This window comes from Brassica napus, chromosome C8, assembly GCF_020379485.1.
Source record: "Brassica napus cultivar Da-Ae chromosome C8, Da-Ae, whole genome shotgun sequence".
Classification (NCBI taxonomy): domain Eukaryota; kingdom Viridiplantae; phylum Streptophyta; class Magnoliopsida; order Brassicales; family Brassicaceae; genus Brassica; species Brassica napus.
Genome location: NC_063451.1, coordinates 6,274,128 through 6,295,741, shown reverse-complemented (window position 1 = coordinate 6,295,741; position 21,614 = coordinate 6,274,128). Strand labels below are relative to the sequence as shown.

General features: G+C 39.3%; 1 protein-coding gene and 2 non-coding genes across 6 annotated transcripts; 1 reads left to right on the top strand and 2 right to left on the bottom strand.

The window, feature by feature from the left end:
• Positions 1 to 8,769: 8,769 nt before the first annotated feature.
• Positions 8,770 to 10,276, top strand: LOC106397325 (pentatricopeptide repeat-containing protein DWY1, chloroplastic). 4 transcript variants are annotated; one of them, XM_048765959.1, is made up of 3 exons: positions 8,773 to 9,135; positions 9,404 to 9,500; positions 9,573 to 10,276. In XM_048765959.1, exon 3 carries the CDS (start codon positions 9,582 to 9,584, stop codon positions 10,212 to 10,214), a length of 633 nt encoding a protein of 210 aa, XP_048621916.1. In that variant the 5' UTR covers positions 8,773 to 9,135; positions 9,404 to 9,500; positions 9,573 to 9,581; the 3' UTR covers positions 10,215 to 10,276. The 4 variants fall into 4 exon arrangements, with proteins under 4 accessions (XP_022558540.1, XP_048621916.1, XP_013693366.1 ...); XM_013837912.3 differs by having other exon boundaries at positions 9,399 to 9,500; XM_022702819.2 differs by lacking the exon at positions 9,404 to 9,500 and having other exon boundaries at positions 8,770 to 9,135.
• Positions 10,277 to 10,341: 65 nt separating this feature from the next.
• TRNAK-UUU lies at positions 10,342 to 10,413 on the bottom strand. Its single transcript has one exon. It is a non-coding gene; the product is annotated as a tRNA-Lys (tRNA).
• Positions 10,414 to 10,643: 230 nt separating this feature from the next.
• Positions 10,644 to 10,719, bottom strand: TRNAK-UUU. Its single transcript has one exon. It is a non-coding gene; the product is annotated as a tRNA-Lys (tRNA).
• Positions 10,720 to 21,614: the final 10,895 nt, after the last annotated feature.

Genomic DNA, 21,614 nt, shown 5'->3' with positions numbered 1-21,614 from the left:
ATCAAGCAGATTCAACACCGCTCGCCCAAGAAACTGGTAAGATGTTCTGTCCTTGTCGGAAATGCAACAATTCAAAACTAGCAAACCGTGAATATGTTTGGAAGCATTTAATAAATAGAGGTTTCACGCCAAATTACTATATCTGGTTTCAACATGGAGAAGGTTTTAATTATGATCAGAATGAAGCTAGTAGTAGTAATAGCAATTTTCAGGAAAAAGAACCGGTTGATCATTATTTGCATAATGAACATAGTTACCATCAGGAGGAGATGGTAGATTATGATAGGGTTCATGATATGGTAGCTGATGCATTCGTATCTCATGATGAAGATGAAGAACCTAATATAGATGCAAAAAGTTTTACGAAATGTTAAACGCGGCGAATCAACCACTTTACAGTGGTTTTAGAGAAGGTCTCTCTAAATTGTCGTTAGCTGCTAGAATGATGAATATTAAAACTGATCACAATCTACCTGAAAGTTGCATGAACGAATGGGCGGACTTGTTTAAAGAGTATTTGCCGGAAGACAATGTGTCTGCTGATTCTTATTATGAGATTCAGAAACTGGTTTATAGTCTTGGGTTGCCTTCGGAGATGATAGATGTTTGCATCGACAACTGCATGGTCTATTGGGGAGATGATGAGAAGCTAGAAGAATGTCGATTCTGCAAGAAGCCACGATTCAAGCCGCAAGGACGGGGACGTAATAGGGTACCGTACAAAAGGATGTGGTACCTACCAATTATAGACAGATTGAAAAGATTGTATCAATCAGAGCAGACTGCTGGAAAGATGAGATGGCATGCCGAGCATACTCAGACGGATGGTGAGATGACTCATCCATCAGATGCAAGAGCATGGAAACATTTCAACAAAGTACATCTGGATTTCGCTAGCAATATCCGGAATGTGTATCTCGGACTATGCACATATGGATTTAGTCAGTTCAGAATGTCAGGGAGACAATATTCATTGTGGTCAGTCTTTCTTACACCATACAACCTGCCACCGGAGATGTGCATGCAACGGGAGTTGCTATTCTTGACCATATTAATACCTGGTCCGAACCATCCAAAAAGGTCCCTGGATGTTTTCCTACAACCACTGATAAAAGAGTTGAAGGATTTGTGGTCAATAGGGGTGAGGACGTATGACTGTTCAACGAAGAAGAATTTTACGATGCGAGCGATGCTTTTGTGGACCATAAGTGATTTTCCTGCCTATGGGATGTTGTCTGGATGGACTACACATGGGAGATTAGCTTGTCCATATTGTAATGGAACGACAGATGCGTTTCAACTGAAGAATGGTAGGAAAACAAGTTGGTTTGATTGTCACCGTCGATTTCTTTCCATTGGCCATCCTTACCGAAGAAAAAAGAATTTGTTTAGGCACAAAAGGGTTGTGAGAGACACTCCTCCTCCATATCTAACTTGAGAACAAATTGAAGCGCAAATCGACTACTACGGAGCTAACGAAACAGTTCGTTGGGGTGGTAATTGGCATGTCCCTCGTAATATGCCTGATTCTTACGGTGTTCATCAAAACTGGCACAAGAAGAGTATATTTTGGGAGTTGCCATATTGGAAGATCTTCTTCTGCGCCACAACCTCGATGTGATGCATATAGAGAAGAATTTCTTTGAGAACATCATGAATACAATATTGAATGTCCCAGGGAAGACAAAAGACAACATAAAATTGAGGTTGGACTTGCCGGATATTTGCTCAAGAAGCGAGTTACATATTAAAAGCAATGGACAAGTTCCCGTTCCGATATTCAGATTATCTTCAGAAAAAAAGTCGGTGTTGTTCAACTGGGTGGCATCAGAAGTGAAGTTCCCTGATGGGTATGTTTCGAATCTCTCTAGATGTGTTGAAAATGGTCAAAAGTTCTCTGGGATGAAGAGTCATGATTGTCATATCTTTATGCAACGACTACTGCCCTTTGCATTTGCGGAGCTACTTCCAACAAACGTACATGAAGCACTTGCAGGTACGTAGTGTATTATATCACAATAATTTACAAAATAATATATGACTAACAATGTGTTTAATTGTTTTTGGAATATAAAAGGCATTGGAGCATTTTTCAGGGATCTGAGCACACGCACTCTTAAAGAAGAAGTTTTGGAACAGCTTCAGGAGAACATTTCCATCTAATTGTGCAACTTGGAGAAGATATTTCCTCCTGGATTTTTTGATGTCATGGAGCATCTAGCTGTCCACCTCCCATATGAGGCATTGCTTCGTGGACCTGTACATTACGGATGGATGTATCAGTATGAGCGAGCCATGAAATATTTGAAGGGAAAAGCAAAGAACCTCGCCAAAGTTGAAGGTTCTATAATTGCTGGAAGTTTGACGGAAGAAGTTTCTCACTTCACATCGTACTACTTTGCGTCAAAAGTACGTACCCGGAGAAGAGCTCCAAGAAGATATGATGATGGTGGTGTTGCGCCAACATATGTAGTTGCTGGTGTTCCAGACATCTTTAGCCAGATTGGGCGACTCGGTGGGAAGTAGTACGATGTGAAGTGAGAAACAAGACGCTCATAGTGCACACACCTATATTCTACTCAATTGCGAAGATCCATTGATGCGTTATTTTGAAAGGTAACATATATTGACACTTCGAAACACATATAAGTATAATTAATTGTATAATTGCGAGAGATTCATTCCTATAAAATGTGATTTTACAGCCTATTTGCTTCTCAAGTCGAAGAAACATTTCTTGGTATATCCACAAGTGACGTAGACAAAAAGAAAGATCAACACTTCATTAAGTGGTTGCGTAATCAGGTATTAACTCAAACTCTTTTTTTATACATGATCTGTATTTCATTAACATTCTCTTTATTTTTGCAGGTTGATTATGACGACGACGATGCAGATTATCCTAAGTGGTTACACGAAGTAATTCAATCTCCACTTGTAAAGGTCACCACATCACAGATGTATTTCACACGAGGCTATACATTTCATACATATGAGTATGGTAGACAGCGGGCGACCAGTAACTATGGAATATGTGTGAAAGGGGAAACAGATTTCTACAGGATCTTGACGGAGATTATTAAAGTCGAATTTCCAGGGATACTGAAGCTGAAATGCGTCCTCTTCAAATGTGAATGGTTCGACCCCGTCGTCAACAGAGGTGTTCGGTCTAACAAATTCGGTGTAGTTGATGTCAACGGTGGACGAAGGTACAACAAATTCGAGCCTTTCATCTTAGCTTCACAAGCATACCAAGTTAGCTTCCTTCCATACCCTCGGATGAGAGATTCAGGTATAAATTGGTTAGCAGTGATCAAAGTTACACCTCAAGGACGAATCATCAGTGGAGAAGAACCACCATTGCAAGAAGAACAGATAAATGAAGTCGAGGAACCTGAACAAGAAATTGATGACATCCTTCTCATTGATCCGCATAATCACGAGTACGAAGATCTTACCGATGATGCCACAGACGAAGCTGTTGAAGACGAGTTTAATGAAAATGATGATGTTTCTAGTGATGACGAGAATGTCGATGTATCCGATTGATGTATTTGTTTTATGAATAAGATGAGGAGTTTGTTTTATGAATAAGATAATGTGGGGTTTGTTTTATGAATAAAGTAATGTGGGAGTTTGTTTTATGAATAAGCAAATGTGGGAATTGTGGTTTGGAATGGAAATAAAGATGGGGTTTGGAATATATGAAGTAGAAAATAAGGAATATGGGGTTTGGGGTTTGGGGTTTCGGATTCTAGGGATTTAAACATAAGACTCGTTAATTCCACGTAAGCACAAATTGTCGTTAAAGACTCGTAAGCCAACGAGGAAATAACGACGAAATATTAAAATAAAGAACGCAGGCTCGTTAATTCCACGTAAGCACAAATCGTCGTAAAGACCACGTATAAGAAATCGTTGTAAATTCCACGAAAGCAGAAATCGTCGTAAATACCTCGTAAGCCAACGAGGAAATAACGACGAAATTTAAAAATAAAGATGGAGTTTGGAATATATGAAAATATGGAATGTGGAGTTAAGGGTTTGGGGTTTGGGGTTTGGGGTTTGGGGTTTGGGGTTTCAGGTTTGGGGTTTGGGGTTTGGAATATGGGGTTTGGGGTTTGGGATTTCGGGTTTGGGGTTTAGAGGTTTCGGGGTTTGAGGTTTGGGGTTTGGGGTTTGGGGTTTCAGGTTTGGGGTTTGGGGTTTGGGGTTTGGGGTTTGGAGGTTTCGGATTTTAGGGATTTAAACATAATACTTGTTAATTCCACGTAAGCAGAAATCGTCGTAAACACCACGTAAAAGGATTTAAACAAAACACTCGTTAATTCCACGTAAGCAGAAATCATCGTAATGACCACGTTGGATGAAATCGTCGTACATACCACGTAAAAAGATTTAAACAGAAGTAAAAACCTCGTACTGTAAAAACTAGAAAAAAAGGAAAAGGATAAAAATACCAGAATAACATGTGTCAATACTTCCAGCAATTATAATACGTAAGTCTCGCCCACATGAATTCTAATATCTTATCCTTCTCCTATTATTTTCAAATATTTATAATTTGAATAGGATTTTGCTGAGGAATGTGATTTCAGATAGTGTGTGATTTGGGAGTTTGTGTGTGGTTTGAGAATGAGAGTTGTGGGTATATTTATAGGAAAGCAAGCCTCGTTAATTCCACGTAAGCAGAAATCGTCGTAAACACCTCGTATACAAAAACACGGGCCTTTGTGATTCCTCGAAATTTCCTCGTACAAAAAAACACGGGCCTTTGTAACTGCACGCTATTTCGTCGTAAACTTACGAGGAATTTGCAACGATATGTAATCTTATATATACCCCCGAGCGCTCACTCTTTCTTTCCTCTCTACTTCCTCTCTACTTCCTCTCCATTTCGTAGCAATGGTAAGCCTCTCTAATTCCTCTCTAATTTGGTTAGTTTAGGATAAATTAGGTGGTTAGTATAGGGAATTTAGATAGGTTTGCGGATTTTATGTTATTTAGTGTTGATTAGGTGGATAATGTTGGGAAATATATTGTTGATGTTAATTTTAAAAATTTAATTTTTTTCCGAGGTTCGAAAAGGAAGACTTACTGCCCATTACAGAGAGATCTTCGGTGAGCCGGGTAGTCGTTTAGACCCGGCCTCTTCTTCAGCTCCCGGTTCTTCGGGTCAGGAGACTGTCCCCGAGACTCAGTACACTCAGAGAGTCTCTGGGTCTACTTCTTTTAGTGCACCATCGGCTCCTCATGTGCCTTCCCCGATGGCTCATCCGACGATGCCTCCTCCTGTGCCTCCTCCAATGGCACCTCCGATGGCCGCCGATATTCATCCCGATTTGATGGTGCCTCCGAGTGCTCCTTACTCGCAGTACACTGTAGAGGACATTCTCCGTCTGCCAGGCAAAGAAGGTTTACCAGTCATCGACCCCGACCGACCGGACGGAACTTTGTGGTATGTTGCATTAATTTTTTTTTTAATTCGTTTAAAATTTTTTTAAAACATTAAAAAATATTTTATATTTTAAATTTGTATTTTCCAGGTGGGGGGTTGACAACTGTCTTGCATCGGACGTAACCGACACGATCAAAGGTTACTTCTCCATGGCACATCCAAACTGGAGTAAGACGCTTCACTACGTCAGAAAGACGTGGTTCAAAATTTACGCTGTAAGCTTCTATTAATTAATTATATATACTTTAATTTTTTAATGATTTATATATTTACTTTCTAAAAAACTAATTGTTAATTTATTTTTTCCAACAGCAAAAATATAATTGGGCCTTGGGGATCACTGAGAGGGCGAGGAAGAAGTTTAACTCGAAGGCGAAAGTTCGCTTGTTGGACACGGTCTCCAACTGGAAGGGTGACTGGATCGTAAAGGGGTATGAGCGTGGCAAACCCGCTGAGCTCACCACGGATGTGTGGGATGGCCTCATCCGTTATTGGCGTCTTCCTGATTCCATTAGAATCGCCCAGTCTTGCTCTAACTCCCGTAACACGGTCGATGAGCACGGAAACGGGCCGATGCTTCACACTACGGGCCAAAAACCCCACGCCGGTGTCCGTTTGGAAATGGTAATTAAATATTTTATTAAATAAATTTTTTAATATATATATTTTATTCTAACTTTCTTAAATGTTTTTTAGGCCAAAGAGACGGGACATCTCCCGTCTCTTATGGAACTTTACGAGAGGACCCACAAGAACAAGGCGGACGTATTTGTAGATGGCAAGTCCGAGCAAATCTACAACGACGTGATTGCTCGGGTTGAAGACCGCCAGACTCAGCTGACCCAGCAGTCTACCGACGGATTACCCGTCACCTTATCCACACTTGAAGTGGATAAGATTTACGAGGAGGTAAATTTTCAAAAAAATTAATTTTTTATTATTCATTTAATATAACTTTAAATTTTTACTAACAATATTTATATTTAGTTTTTAAGGTTGTCCCTAAAAAAAAGGGACGGACGTTGGGATTGGTTCCGTCAACGATGTTCCGAGAGCGACATCGTCTTATGGTCAGCGACGGGATGATGAAGTCACTGAGCTGCGTAGAGAGTCCGCTCAGCTGCGTAACGAGTTGGCCGCGACAAAATCTCGTATGGGTGGAGTCGAGGGCTTCTTGGACGTTATAGCGGCCACAAATCCGGAATGGGAGTCCATGTTGAGGAACATGCGACAACAAGATCCCATTCGAGGCGAGTCATCCGACGTACATAACGAGGCGGATGTTACGAGGAGTGATGAATTCTACCAGGCGATGAACGACCCTTAGTTTTTTTTTTCCGGCTGTTGTATTATAAATTCAAAACTTATTTATATATAAAATATTTTCATATTGATTTATTTTTATTTTGAATTTTAATTTTATTAATAAATTAAATAATTTTAATTATTTTAAATTATATTTTTAAATTCTGTAAAATAATAAAAACGAAGTAAATTCGTAGCTAATGTACGACCTATTTACGTGGAAACCTTACGAGGAAATGACGAGAAATAATAAACGAGTATTTTACGAGAAAACATTTACGAGGAAATAACGAAGAAAGATAAACGAGTATTTTACGAGGAAATCCTTTCGTGGTCGTTACGTGTATTTTGCGAGGAAACACTTTCAAGGTATTTACGTGTAGTTTACGAGAAACTCGTTTCAAGGTATTTACGAGGAAATATAGCGACCTCCTTACGTGGAATATTGACGTGGTCTTTACGACGAAATGATCTACTTCGTCTTTACGACGAAATATATTCCTAGCTAAATTACGACGAATTAGCGAGGAAATATGTGTTACGACAGCTGAGTAACGAGCAAACGTGGTTCCACGCTAATTCGTCGTAAAGCCTGTTTTACGACGAACTCACGAGGAAAACCGCCCTCATTAAAATTATGTTTTCTTGTGCATCCTAATCACAAAAATAATATTAAAAGCTATTTTAAATTAGCATACATATTGAAACATTTAAGATAATCATAGATCTGATATGCATGAGTACATAAAATCATAATTTTTCGATGAAAATATAAATTTGAAAAACATACTAACAAAAATTATTTAAAGAATTTTTAAATAATTATACTCAATATTTTATTTTTAAAATTCAAAAATGACCTAAAATGATTTCTAACTCTACAATTCTGGAAAATTTGCCAAAAATAACCTAAAATGATTTTAAATATAAAAATATATCTCATTTTAATCAAATGCAAAATTAATTTAAAATGGTAGAAAAAATAGGCGCTAATAAGGTTTCGTAAGGTGTTTGGATACCCAAATCATCAAAAACGATAATGAAACTACAACTATCTCTTTGCGACCAAAGAAAAAACATATAATCTCATTTAACTCTAGGATTCGATAATATGGATTGTGCTGCTTTTCCGGACAGTATACGACCAGCAACAAGTTCCCGACGCAGTTTACGCTTACTACATTTAATATAGTGAAAAACACTACTGTAAAGACATCTCAGTTTTAGAATCGGAATATTTTGCTTAAGTAATGCCCGGTCTCGTCATGGTTCGACTTTTGTCACAATCAATCTTTATGTGAAGGACGTAAACTATTGATTATGTAAAATACATTTTTATACGCTTACTTGCATAATAGCCATAAACCATGAGAGCTTTAACGTAATGCTTTTGATTGGTCGGTCACGTCAAGATCTAATTAAATCTTCAAAAACAACCAAACATCCAGACTCAATTGCTTCCTTATTCAATTGAGCCCGTTCTAGCTATGATATGCTTTTACTGTTCAACATATTCTAAAACCTTTAATGTGATTATAAATCAGAGATATTGTTTTTCTATTTTAAGGATACGAACAAAATAAATTAAACAAATAGCCGAAAGATTTTTGGAAAACATCGTACCGAGTCTCAATGCAAACTAACTGTTAACATTGAAAGTATTAACTTTTAAGCTACTTATCTATCCAAACTCAATAAATTGAGAAATTACTAACGAACAAGAACAAAAAAAGGGCTCAGAAGTGCTTGAAATGTAATCACGAGATTGAAAAATCTCACTCATGTGATAAAAGGTCATTTTTTCTTCGTCATCGCCACAATTTTTGTTTCCTTTGAGAAAATCAAAATCAAAGAAGGGTTGAAATCATAGAAACAAAAGACAGAGCAAATTTACGATTTATAAAACAGAACGCAATGTAAAACGAAAACTAACATCTGCAAGCTTAAACACCATTTTTGGTTGGCTTTAAGACTTAAAGACTCCTATCGTCTTAAATATATAGCAAACCCAGAAACTAGGGCAAATCGCAAATGTACTAAGCTTAAAAGACACAATTACCCCTAATGGTTTCATAGTATATCAAAACTACCCTTTATATCGTCGGCGTCCCCACAAAAACCCAACGATCACTTTCTCCAACAAAAGAAAAAAAAAACAAAAAAAAAACTTGGAGCACCTAAAAACTATCTCGACAAATTCTACACGAAATCTTGATAGATTGATCACAAGACATGATTTTTATCACTGTTGCGAACACAAAGCTCACTATGCTCCCTCATCACCACCATCTTAGTGACGTAGCAAACAAAAACAGAGTATCCAAATCTGTCAACAAGATTGCAAACTCGTGGACTCACAAAACCCCAAGAAAGTAAAGCTCCTATCCTTATTGACAATCTTGCTTTTGTTATTTTAAGAATTATAACGAAATGTTCTCTGCTCTTTTGCTGGTGTGAATGTTTTGATCTCTACGATCAATTGGTTCAATTCAAGAAAGCTTTGGTTATGGCAGAAAAGCATTGTCAACTAGAAACTATCTTTAATTGATAGAAACCAAGACTTCCCAGACACAGTTATTTTATTATACTCTGATACATACCACTGCAAAGCTAAGGGATTGTGTGATTGGTATAGCGCAGGAAACTTTTTGTGGACCTGGTGCTAATAGTAGAACAGAGGTTTTTGTTTGGCTGTTTGTGTTGTTTGTCTGCTTCTTGTATATATTTCTTGTGAGAGGTGAGTCTCTATATTTCTATCTCCACATTGTCAACTTCCCTCCAAAGAAAGCTTATCTTTTTCTTGGATTAGCCACAAGAGATGGCTCTGGAGTCTGCTTTCTCCGCGAGTTTCTGCTCCTTCCCTTTCCCAAAAGCAATCACCATTGAGAGAGAAACCTTATCCTTTCGCCGAATCATTACCTCGGGAGCCAAGGGAATTGCAGGTGAGGGTGAAGTTCAAAACTTAAGGATAAGCACTGATGTCAAAAGGGTTTTCAAGAAAGAGAAAGCTGAGACCCAAGCTCTCAATAGTGGCAGAGTAACATCAAGAAGACTTTCAGGATCAGTACTGGAAGATAAGCAGGAGATCTCAGGACAGAAGAAAGCTATTTTAGATAGAAGCAAGGCCGTAGTGAAGCTGAAATCCTTAGGAAAAGAAGTGAGAGAGGCAGGCTATGTACCAGAGACAAAGTATGTTCTTCATGATATTGATGAAGAAGCTAAAGAGAGAGCATTGATGCATCACAGTGAACGGTTAGCTATTGCGTTTGGGCTTATAAACACGCCTCCTGGGACGACGATAAGAGTGATGAAGAATTTGAGGATATGCGGAGATTGCCACAACTTCATTAAGGTGTTGTCGAGTATTGAAGGTAGAGAGTTCATTGTAAGAGATAACAAGAGGTTTCATCATTTTAGAGATGGTAGTTGCTCTTGTGGAGATTATTGGTAGAAATTTTTTGTTATAAAACATTTTCAAACTGAACAATCAAATCAACGTAATTTTACAAAACATGTCAAAATATTTTTGATACCAAGATTTTTCTAGTTAAATATAAACCGAAAATGAGTGCACCGTTCGCCGTCTGTGGGGTTCTAACCCACGGCCACGGGATTAAAAGTCACGCGCTCTACCGCTGAGCTAAGACGGCTTGTAAGGGATAACAAGAGGTTTCATCATTTTAGAGATGGTAGTTGCTCTTGTGGAGATTATTGGTAGAAATATTTTGTAATAAAAGATAATAACATTTTCAAACTGAACAACCAAATCAACGTAATTTCACAAAACATCTCAAAATATTTGATTCCAAGAGCCGAACGAGAATGAATACATTTTGATACCAAGATTTTTCAGTTAAATATAAACCGAAAATGAGTGCAAAGCTCCCCGTCTGTGGGGATCGAACCCACAGCCGCGAGATTAAAAGTCACGCGCTCTACCACTGACCTAAGACGGCTTGTAAGGGATAACAAGAGGTTTCATCATTTTAGAGATGGTAGTTGATCTCGTGGAGATTATTGGTCGAAATATATATATATATATATATATTTGCTTCATTCTCATGAAGCCACATAGGATGCCAGCTAGATAAGTCGATGTCTCTAATCGCGACACGTGTAACGTGTGAACAAAACTCATCGTTTCATTAAGACGCGAATCGTGATGTTTCGCCCTCTAACCCTAGCTCTGCCCGATCGAAGAATTTGAGATCGTCTCCTCTCTTCGTGCGGCGGCGACACGAGACGTCTGAGCTTCCTCACGCTATCTGAAACGGCGAGCTGTGAATTCGTGTTTAATCCCATTAAACCCATCCCCATGATGTCATCTTCAATGCGTCGTTTAGATCTGAGAGTCGGTTTGTGTTGGGTATAAATATACTTGAGTATTTCTCTTCTCTACAACCAAGGTCCATCAGATGATCACCACTACAGCTCAAGCCATGCCGCCATAGCCGCAGAATCCTCTCAACCCCATCTTAACCTCTTGGTCTCTGCCTCTTCAGTCGCCACTACAACCGTCGTGACCGCGAGAAATATTAATACCGCATCATTTGACCTTTCTTCGGTTTACACTGCAGCAGGGGCTCCAATCAACTCTTTTATCACCGCCGGTATATCCTTCTTCGCATCTCCTTGGTCTTAAGATTGAAATCAAATGTTATATTTTTAAAATGTTTGTTATTACTCTTATAATTATCAGTTTGTTATTACTCTTATATTATCAGAGCATTACGAGTACCAAAAATTATTATTTCGCGGGCTTTGTTGTTGTCGGAGAATATGGTAACTTTCGTACCTAGCTAGGGTTTGTGAGAGTACTGATTAACATGCATATTGTTGCTTTTTTGGAGATGGCGAATAGAGTAGAAGCATCAACGGACATCTGGAGGAGAAGAGCTCATTCAAGGCATTTGATTTCACTCTATAGATCCACAGGTGCAAGACCCTCTTGGGGCGATGATAGTGAAAGAGATGATGAATCAAACGGTAACACTTTTGATTGGTCAGAGAAGAGAAGCAGTTTGCAGCTGAAGAGAGCTCAAGATAGAAAGATCATAATCCCTAAACGGTAACACTTTTGAAATCCCAGTCTACTTTTTTGATTTTTAGTTTTCTTGAACATTGGGAGCTACTAAAGGAGATTATTTAACAAGTAGTGAAAAAGAAAGCTCCTTTGATTATGGTATATACTCTCTGGGTGAAATGTTTTTTTTGGATTGTGGATAATGGAGTTATTTTTTGTAATATTCTAGGCTCTGTTGTTGTGGCACAAAGCTCAGCCGGTGTTTCATCTGTTAGATCTGTTCCCTGAACAAGCGTTTAAAGAAACCAGATGTTGTTCCAGCAAGGCAAACCACCAGTATTTCATCACCAGATGATTCTGATGACGACGATCTTGATGGAGACACATAAACAGCTGATAATGGAGATCCTACCGATGTTAAGCGTGCTAGGAGGTACAATTCTTGAGAACTTTTGTATCTTCGATCTTCTTTTTTTTTTCTGATAACCACTCCATATATAGAGATACATCCAACTTGTAAGTCTTACGGGGAAATGTTTGTGGCAGGGAGTTTCTACTTTCTTTAAAGAGAAAGTAACAACTGAAATCTAGAAGAAGAATGTTTCAGTTAGTTTTATGTTACTCTTAGAAAAATCTTTTTTAAAGTGAAAAGATGGTCGTTAAGTCTAAAGCTGAGTCCAATTTATAAATTCTTTGGAATATTTCGAAATTGGTTGGTTAGGATGCTCTCAAACCGAGAATCAGCTAGGCACTCCAGGAGAAGAAAGCAAGAACAAATTAATGAATCAGAATCATATGCATCTACATTTCTCGATATCTTTCTTGCTATTCAGCAGCGTTCCATTGGTTTATAGGAAATGTTTTCATGTTTGCTAGGTAAACCAATTAAGAGCTGAGCATTCTACTTTACTTGGTCGGCTTGGTGACATGAATCAGAAGTATGATGCAGCTGCTGTCGACAACAGAATTCTAAGAGCTGACATCGAAACTCGAGAACAAAAGTACATATTGCTGCGACTCATAAGTGTTTCAAAGATTTTACAACACCCAACAATATGATTCTCTATCTAATGTTTTAACTAAGTTTTATTGCATTGATACAATTTTGTGCATGTTAAGATGGCAGAAGAAACAGTGAAAAGAGTGACAGGAGTGAACCCTTTGCAGTGGGCAAGACCAAACATGGGCATGCCAATGAACAACACACCGAGAATCCCAAGTACTACTGGTACCGGTTTATCACCAAACAGAGAGTAGAGGTGAACCGTGAAGGCTTGCATAATCAATTTGCTACTAATCCGAAGAACATGTACGAAACCATTGGAATCACAAGCATTAACCACAAGATTGAGTCGTCGACTTTGTGATTTTTGAAACTCTTATCTTGCTCTTATTTTTTTATTTACTGTGCGAATCCACAATGGTGTTATCTGTAAGGGTGATGATGATGATATACCCATTTATATATGTTTGGAAATAATTGGATGAATGTTAACTTTGCCTACTTGCCTGGTAGTCAAAAGCGGTAAAGTTTCTAACGTAACCAACATTGAAAATGTCAACACAAAAACAGAGTTGTACACATTTATACCAGCCTAAAAAAAAAATACAAAACAAAAATGGCAGTGGCAGAGTTCAACAGGTTACCTAACCAGGACAAATGTGACATCATAATAGAGAGCGAGAAAGTGAATGGATGCACCAAATGAGAAAATATGAGAAACAAAGTTCATATGTCGACCAAATATTGTATCCACTCTTTTATTAGTTCTTTACCTTAGATTTTGACCCCTATCATTTATTATAGTTTAAAAATTGTATTCACTCGTTATGTCAAATGGTCAATTTATCCCCCACACGATGCTCTCTTTCTCATATCAATTTAGATGGAAAATTAATTTATCTACGAGGTTTTTTCTGATAATAATACAATTATTTTATTTTAAATTTTGGTAGATTATAAAACAATTAATTCCTCCATATTTTTGAGGAAACACTATCCATTTGACTTATTATATGTAAACAACTATTAATTTTAAGACATTAGTTTCAGATTTGGTGTTAATTAATAACTATTTTAAGAGATAGTAATACATAAAAGATTAAAAAAGTTTCTACGAAAATAAGACCACAACAAAAAAACAATAGATAATAAAAAATAAAAAATAATTGTTAGGAAAAATATAATAAAAACAGAAATAAAAAAATAAATATAAAAACAAAAATGAATATTTTTTATATAAAAGAGTTATGTTAAGTGATACCACTCAAATTACCCTAAGGAGTTAATTACTCTCTCAAATAAGAGGTTCAGTTGCAGTATTTAGGGATCGAATCCACAAGGAGCTAGGGTACCTATTAAATCTAGTCAAATTATTAATTTTAAGTGTTTGTTGTTTTATGGTTTAAAAGTAAATAGCAATCCTAATTGAGCAAGTCTATTGCTCGACTAACAAGATGATTGGGGGTGTAACTTATTGGAAGATATTGGATGCAGGGTTTCTATTCAGGTGTTGGAGATTATAATCCTATGGATGCCTAACAGTTGCATGCATGATATATTAGAGCTCAGCTCCTTAATCAAAGTGATCAACGATGACAATGTTTCACTGGTTAACTAACTAGATCTTGGATCTCAATTGTCGTCTTTTGATCACAAGAAAATGTCGATCGATGATCCTATAGGGATATCGATCGATACACCTTTCGCAATATCGATCGATTGTCAGAAGACAATATCGATCGATGCTTCTAGCTAAGCTCTAGGCGCAGGTTGATAATGCTCACTAGTCTCCTAGATCAGTGGTTAGCATCTCTCTAGTAGTCCTAGCATGACAGATTAGATTCAGGACATGATGGTCAAGGATGCTTGATTCATGCTAATTCCTAGGTTCATGTTCTAGTTAGCAAGGCTAAAAAAAACATTAATGAACAATCAATCAGTGAATATCACAACTTAGAAAATCTATAGTTGGGGCTAATCCCTCTTACCTATTTGAACCCTGAATCTAACAAGTGAACTACTCAGACATAGCTAAGCAATTCATGACACAAAATATAGATAAAAACTGCATAGAATAGAATAGATGAATCAATGGAGTTCCAATCACAAATCTCTCTATGATTTTTTCTCCTAAAACTCTCTGCTGAAAATAAGAATACAATGGTGGCCAAAAGCTCTCTTGCCTCCTAACACTTAGGCAAGTATATAACTATTAGGTTAAAAACTCGCCAGGGGTAATCTTGTAATTTGGTGAAGCCTTGGGTTTAAAGTTGGCTGGAACCAAGTCGCGCATCTCGCGTCTCGACATCGATCGATGGTACATGATGTACATCGATCGATCATAATCTTCAATTGTCGAGGCTTGTCTTTTGTATCGATCGACGACACTAGATGTGGATAAAATGATTGCTTCTTCTTCGTATCGACCTCTAATGGTCAGCTCGGATGAATTTTTTTTTAAGCTCCTAAATTCTCCATAATAATCACTTTACTACAAGATACTCCTGAACCTGAAAACATACCTAATAGGATAGAATATATAATATATAGATAGTAAAACACTTATATACCATGGATGAAAATGGGTCAAATCCATGGTATATCAACTCTCCCAGACTTACCCTTTTTCTTGTCCTCAAGCAAAACAAACAGGCAGTCTCTCTGAAAGAGGTTTGAAAACAGCAGGGACTTATAGATTTAAAACACAGAAATCATCACCTCTATATTTTCGCAAACCACATCTAAAAAGTCCTAATCACAAAAACACATTATGCATTATCCTGGCTTAGCAACCAAATTCAACTAGTCTACAACTCAGCAAATCCTGTCAGACATTCCCCTCTACTAACTTCATTTCTTAGCATAAATATAAAAGTGAATGCTTTACCTTGGGAGTATCGAACACATGATGCAAGGATTTTCAGACAAGTATCTGGAACTGCAGGTAAAAGTTAGTTCCTAAATTCTCTCTCTCTAATTTCTCTCTTGAGTCAAACTCTGCTTATATTGCAAGATCAGTGACCAAGATTGGACAGGCTTCCATGAATCAAGACTTAATGGTGGTTGCCACCAAGCCCTGTTCACTTCTTTTTGACCTATATCCAAAAATTCTTTGTGAAGCGAGCCTTGAAGATTGCCGCCTCCAAGTCCCGTTCGAATTCTTTTATTGGAATCTTTATGAATCAAGCCTTAACGGTTTTAGCCACCAAGTCTTGTTCAGATTCCTCCTAACTAAATCCTAAGTCCTAGTTAAGTAATAAATTTCAGATTTTTTTTTTTTTATTAACTTACTACTCTAGGGTCGAAATAGAGAGAGTAAATGTGATAAATGAATCTACACAAGGCGTTACCTTCCAGACTTGTCTGAAGAATCCGATCCCATGTATACCAAGCCCCAAGACAAGTGATTATGTCAGGTTTAGTATTGGAGGTCAGCTTTGGTTCCTTCAAACAATCAAGGCAAGTGTGTATAGTTGACAGGTTGATCCACTTTAGCATCTTTAGTACTATCTGCAATCAGTAAATCTAGAATGGTGCTAAAGAGTGGTTAGACATTCAAGTATAAATCAATAATAAGATCATAGTCCCTTTCACATAGCTAAGCATAATTTATTAAAAATCTTTTTATAAGAATCAGAATAAATTATATCAGTAAACCTCCCTCCAAACTTAAATTACACTGTCCCAGTGTAACACAGTCGGAGTTATGGTGGAAACTAAATCATAAGTACTCAATGTAACAAGTTAGGAAGATAAACCTGACCGGAGTGGAAATCTATCGATGTGCATCGGTATGCATCGATCGTCGTATGTGATTGTAGGTCGATCGATGTCGACGTCTCGTCCACGGTCGATATGGTGATCATCCTACTTGGGTCTTGCAATAAATCTGAAAGAATGAAAACGAAAGTAAATACTAGTAACTAAGAAAACCAAATAAAATTACCTAATAGTGGGTTGCCTCCCACTCAGCGTTTTGTTATAGTCATTTAGCTTGACTCTGGAGGTGTGTGGCTAGTTGGTGGAAAGACAGCTACTTGTTGGGAAACAAGCATCCACCTCATTTATGCACATTCTGGACCAAGCTGCAATGAAACTTCTTGTGGCCTCATCATTTCTGGTCCATCTCTCATCCATCTTATGTATTGCATTTGAGATGTTCTGTAGCCTTTCTTGGGTGTTTTCAATGCTGAACTGATGCCATCCTATCTTGTCGTAGGCGTATGCTGATAGCTCGTTCAGTTCCTCATGCATTGACTCCATTTTGTTTTGTATCAGCTGCTCGGCGTCTAGTGTAAACGTGGTATCGATCGATGCGACCAAGTGTTTATCGGTCGATGCTGGTGCCTTACTGTCGATCGATTTGGAGCGTTCTCTTTCGATCGATGCTGATATCTGGTGTTGAGATGCGAATTGCCTCTGAATGGCTTTGACTTCCTTCTGTAACGTAACCACTCTGCATGGCTATCCAGTCCACTGAGTCTGACGTCGAATGGAAAGTAGATGTCATCACACCACTTCTCAAACCAGTCCTCCATGGTGTCTATAGCTGTGTAAAGCTTTGATGTGATCTGATCAACTTATGCTGCTGTGTAGGGAAGATGTTCTGTAGGTTTCTTGACATCGAGCGATGCCCTGCGGAACCTATCGGTCGATGTTGAACATTCTTCCTCAAAATCATGTAGATCATTAAGTGTGCCAATGTCCCTCTGGACATTCATCATCTGTGTAGACAAGGTGTCCAAGTATCGCATGATAGGTGAGGTGAAACAGTCGTGAATATCCTCGTATGTTTGTAACCTATCTTCCATGGCTGCGAACTTGCTGTCGATCGATGTGATGGTGCAGATATCGATCGATGTGGCTGGTTGTTGGTCCTTCTTGTGAATGGTGTCCAAATCTTGCTATAGGAGATCAATTCTCGTGCTTAACCAGTCCACGTTGTTGTTGAGAGGGTTGTATACGTCGTTAATCTCCATGTTGATGTATGCGATCCCCCATTCATCCTTCTTCTCTACCAAACTTTACGGTTTTGCAGGAATCTGGGATGCCTGTGGCTTGACGTCGATTAATGTTGCTTTGTTGGCGTCGATCGATGGTGATGTCGTAGCTTCTTTCTCAAGAATGTGCTGCATACTCTCAACCTCTGTCCTCATCTCTGTCAAACTTCTGAAAATCTCATTGTAACCTCTGTCCAAAGGTTGATAAGTGTCATCTACCAATGTCTTGAGTTCATCTCCTAGTTTTTCCTGAGCTCCACAAATACCAATCACCATCTCATTAATCTCATCCTTGGTGTAGATCTTTGGTGCCAGTTTTGTAGGTGTGAAAGAAGTGGCATGTTCTGGAAGACATATGTGACTCTCCTCAAATAGGGATGCTCTCTCCATAATTTTTCTGATGTTGTCCTTGGTAACAGGGATCATCTCACCAGCTACGCTCCTTGCATATCCAGACTCATCTCTGTAGACACCATATTCGTCCTTCTGTTCCCATCTGAACTTTCTGGCTCCATAGATGTCATAAGCGCGACGTCCACATTCGTAACGTCTATCGATCGATGGTGAAGGTGCCTCGTTGAACAATGTAAGAGCATCCTTGTCGATCGATGTTTGGCCTACTGGTTGGCACGATTGGTGTGAACCAATTTCTGTTGTGTCGGCCCTTGGATGTTCGTCTGGAACAGCTGGGATGTTGTCTTGAATGCTGCGTTGCTGCATAAACAAGTTGTCTGGTCCATTGCCCAACTGAAGAATATCTGCTATGTCCTCTCTGGATACTTGTAGAATTCTCCCATCCATAGCTCTTGCATGGCCATCTGGATCCCTGAAAATACCAAATTCATCATGAGTTAGAAAACCGTAGTCAATACTCATATTCTTCTTAGTAAATAAAGAAAGTTTAGGTTTAGAATGAGAATCGATCGAATGCTCTTCCTTGATGTTCCTTCTGATTTGTTTGTGGGAGCATTCATCTTTTCTGCTATGGTGTCGTGAGAAGTAATCTGGGGTGCAAAACTCCTTATATAGGTATTGGTAAACCTACTTGGAATTGGAATATTCACTTTTTCCTTTTTAAAGGTGGCGGCTTTAATATCGATCGATGTACCTGGTGTGGTATCGATCGATGCATAAGATCCTTTTGCCGGATGAGGGTGGGTATCGACCGATGCTGAGTAGACTCTGTCGATCGATGGTGGAGACGTGTTGTTGAAGGAATGGCTTGAATATCTTTCATCATGCATAGCAATCTCTATAGCTCTTTCCTTCTAGTAATCCTCATCATACTCCTCAGTAGGATCATCATTGGATGAAGGAATTACAGTCTCTACTGCAAAACTTTCAAGGAATCTACTGTCTGCCCAACTGCCTATTGAATAGTCATCACATCATTTTTTGTTGGGTTGTTGAAAGGCAAAGTCTGGATAAAACTGATCTGGTAATGTGAAGTGGTCTACCGGTTGATTCCTGTCGAGCGACGTGTGATAGTGTTCATCGGTCGTTGTGGGACCGAAATTCGCACTGTCGTTTACGTTTAAATAAGGAAACTAGGAAAACCCTAATTTCCCAGAGGTCTCGGATATCTGCTAATACCACACGCCAAGCAATCAGAACACAATAATGACAATGATAAAGTATAAGAAATCAAAAAGAGAGCAAAGTAGATCTTATTCCGAATTCGCGTTTGAGCGTTACAACAAGGTAAGAGCCTAGGCTACGAGAGCTGTCGGCGAGATTCCTAGTTCTAAACCCTAAGACGGCAATAACCTAGTTGAGTCGCAGCTCGAATAACAAAAACGAAAAATATGCCTAAATCGCTCTAAATGCTAAGTTCTCTCTGAAAAAGTCCTCCTCATGCCTGTCGCCTAGGACTCCTTATATACTGGCTCCTAGGTCGGTTTACGCTTTTCCTCTTCTGCCCTTAAGCCGCCATAGCATAAAAATAGAGATATTCTATTTTTTTCGATCTTCGTAATTATCTACAAAATTTCGTATTTATCGGCGGAAACTTGACTTTTATTTTTCCTTGTGAACCAAGCGTAAACCATCATCCGCCTTACGGGCTGTTGGTTAAGAAATCGTAAGTTGGGCCTCGAGTCATGTCTTAGGTCCCTTTGGGCCGTCTTCTGACTCAAAGCGTTTATTACGGCTTCTTTCGATAAAGAACGGAACTTTCCGCGGTTTTTACGGTAAAGTTTGATCGATAACTTAGAATGGCAGGGAACGTGAAATGGGTTCGCTACGGTCTTCGGGAGATAGCATCGAAGGGTTGACGAGAATGCATGGACTAATGTCGTATCGACTTCTCGGAAGAGCTATGCTACGTAGCGACCGAACTTCGGCTCGAGCTCGGTCGCTACGTAGCGACCGAGCTTCGGCTCGAGCTCGGTCGCTACGTAGCGACCGAGCTTCGGCTCGAGCTTGGTCGCTACGTAGCGACCGAGCAGAATGGACGCTCGGTCTCTACGTAGCAAACGGCGCAAACGCGTTCGGTCTACTGCTCGTTTCGCTGCGTACGACCCTTTTCGAGCTCTTGTCCGATGACTCGTTTCCTTCGCAAAGATTTTCGTAAGGAAGAATCTATTTCGAAAAAGTATTTGTCAAAGAAGGTTTTTCGTTTTCTTTCTCTTCGGGGATTTGGACGTTAACTTACTTCGCCGCAACCGTTTTCGACCCTAACAGTTAGCCCCCAGCTCGTTGGGATCGTGGATTTCTAGTGAGATCCCAATGCGCGGTATGGCGATTCGGACGAGATTGGTGTATTTTTGGCGAAGTTTCGTGTCCAAAATTCCGCAAGTAAATAGTAATTTCTTCATGCCTATAAGAAGGGAGGTAATTTCTTCACAATCTTTACTACTCATTCTCCTATAGAGAGGTTTCTTGAAAATTCTTCTTTCTTCTTTCTCTTTCTCTCCATCATTCCTTCTTGATAAAAAAGAAAAACACGAGATGTCGAGTAAGAAGAGGATTTGGAAGAAAGGGTTCTTGCCCGCAAACGTTTCTGAGAGCTTCGTGTGTCCAAAGATGGAATTCGTTGTCCTCATTCTAGACCCGGCCGAGAAAGAGGCATGGTGGGTGGCGTGCTTACGTTCGATCTGTAGCGGTCACGCCTCCCAAAGAAAAATCGTTCTCCGTCCCGTGTGTCATGAACCATCGCCCGATGGAGGTAGGTGCACACCAAGTAGGAGTACTAGTGAATTCCTCGAGGTCATGCGGGTCGTTCTACCATATTTCGGACGCTGTTGGAATTCAGGATTCCTCTCAAAGAGCGCGCTAGTAGGTGAGGGATAATTGCTCAGACGCAAATTGTGTGCGATGGGGTTTGGGTGGTTATCTGCAGAGCTGGTGCCTCCCTCAGCGTGTTGCATTCCGCCTATACCCTTGGTTTTCGCTCTTCTCCAAGTGCGCGTTTTCTAAGTTTTCTCCTTAGTCCTCTTCTCCCCACTGTCGGCTTCCTTCGCGTCTCTCTCTTAGGCTTTGTTCCTTTCCCGGGGCATTCCTTCCCCATCTGTCCGGTTCTAGGCTCCTATTTTCCGCCTTGCGTCTTTCGGTCCCCAACCCTACGGCCCGGCTGCATTCTCCGTTCCTTGTTTTTGTTATATGCATCGTTCTTTCCTCAGCTTTGTCGCCGCATTTTGTCTCTCTTAGCTTTTGGTGTAGATCTCTCGGTGCTCGTTGCCCCATGGTACGCTGTACGTTTACGCTAAATCGTTCTCTGCTATTTGTTGTTCTCCTTGGGGCTGCTTCCGATAGTTTTTGCTTCCCCGCCTCCATCCGTTGCCTTTCCTTGGTGCCTACTTCTCTCTGCTCGTTCTTTCTCTGTCC

Coding starts and splice junctions, on each gene's coding strand:
- LOC106397325 (XM_022702819.2), top strand. CDS start 9,582: ATGGCTCTGGAGTCTGCTTTCTCCGCGAGTTTCTGCTCCTTCCCTTTC.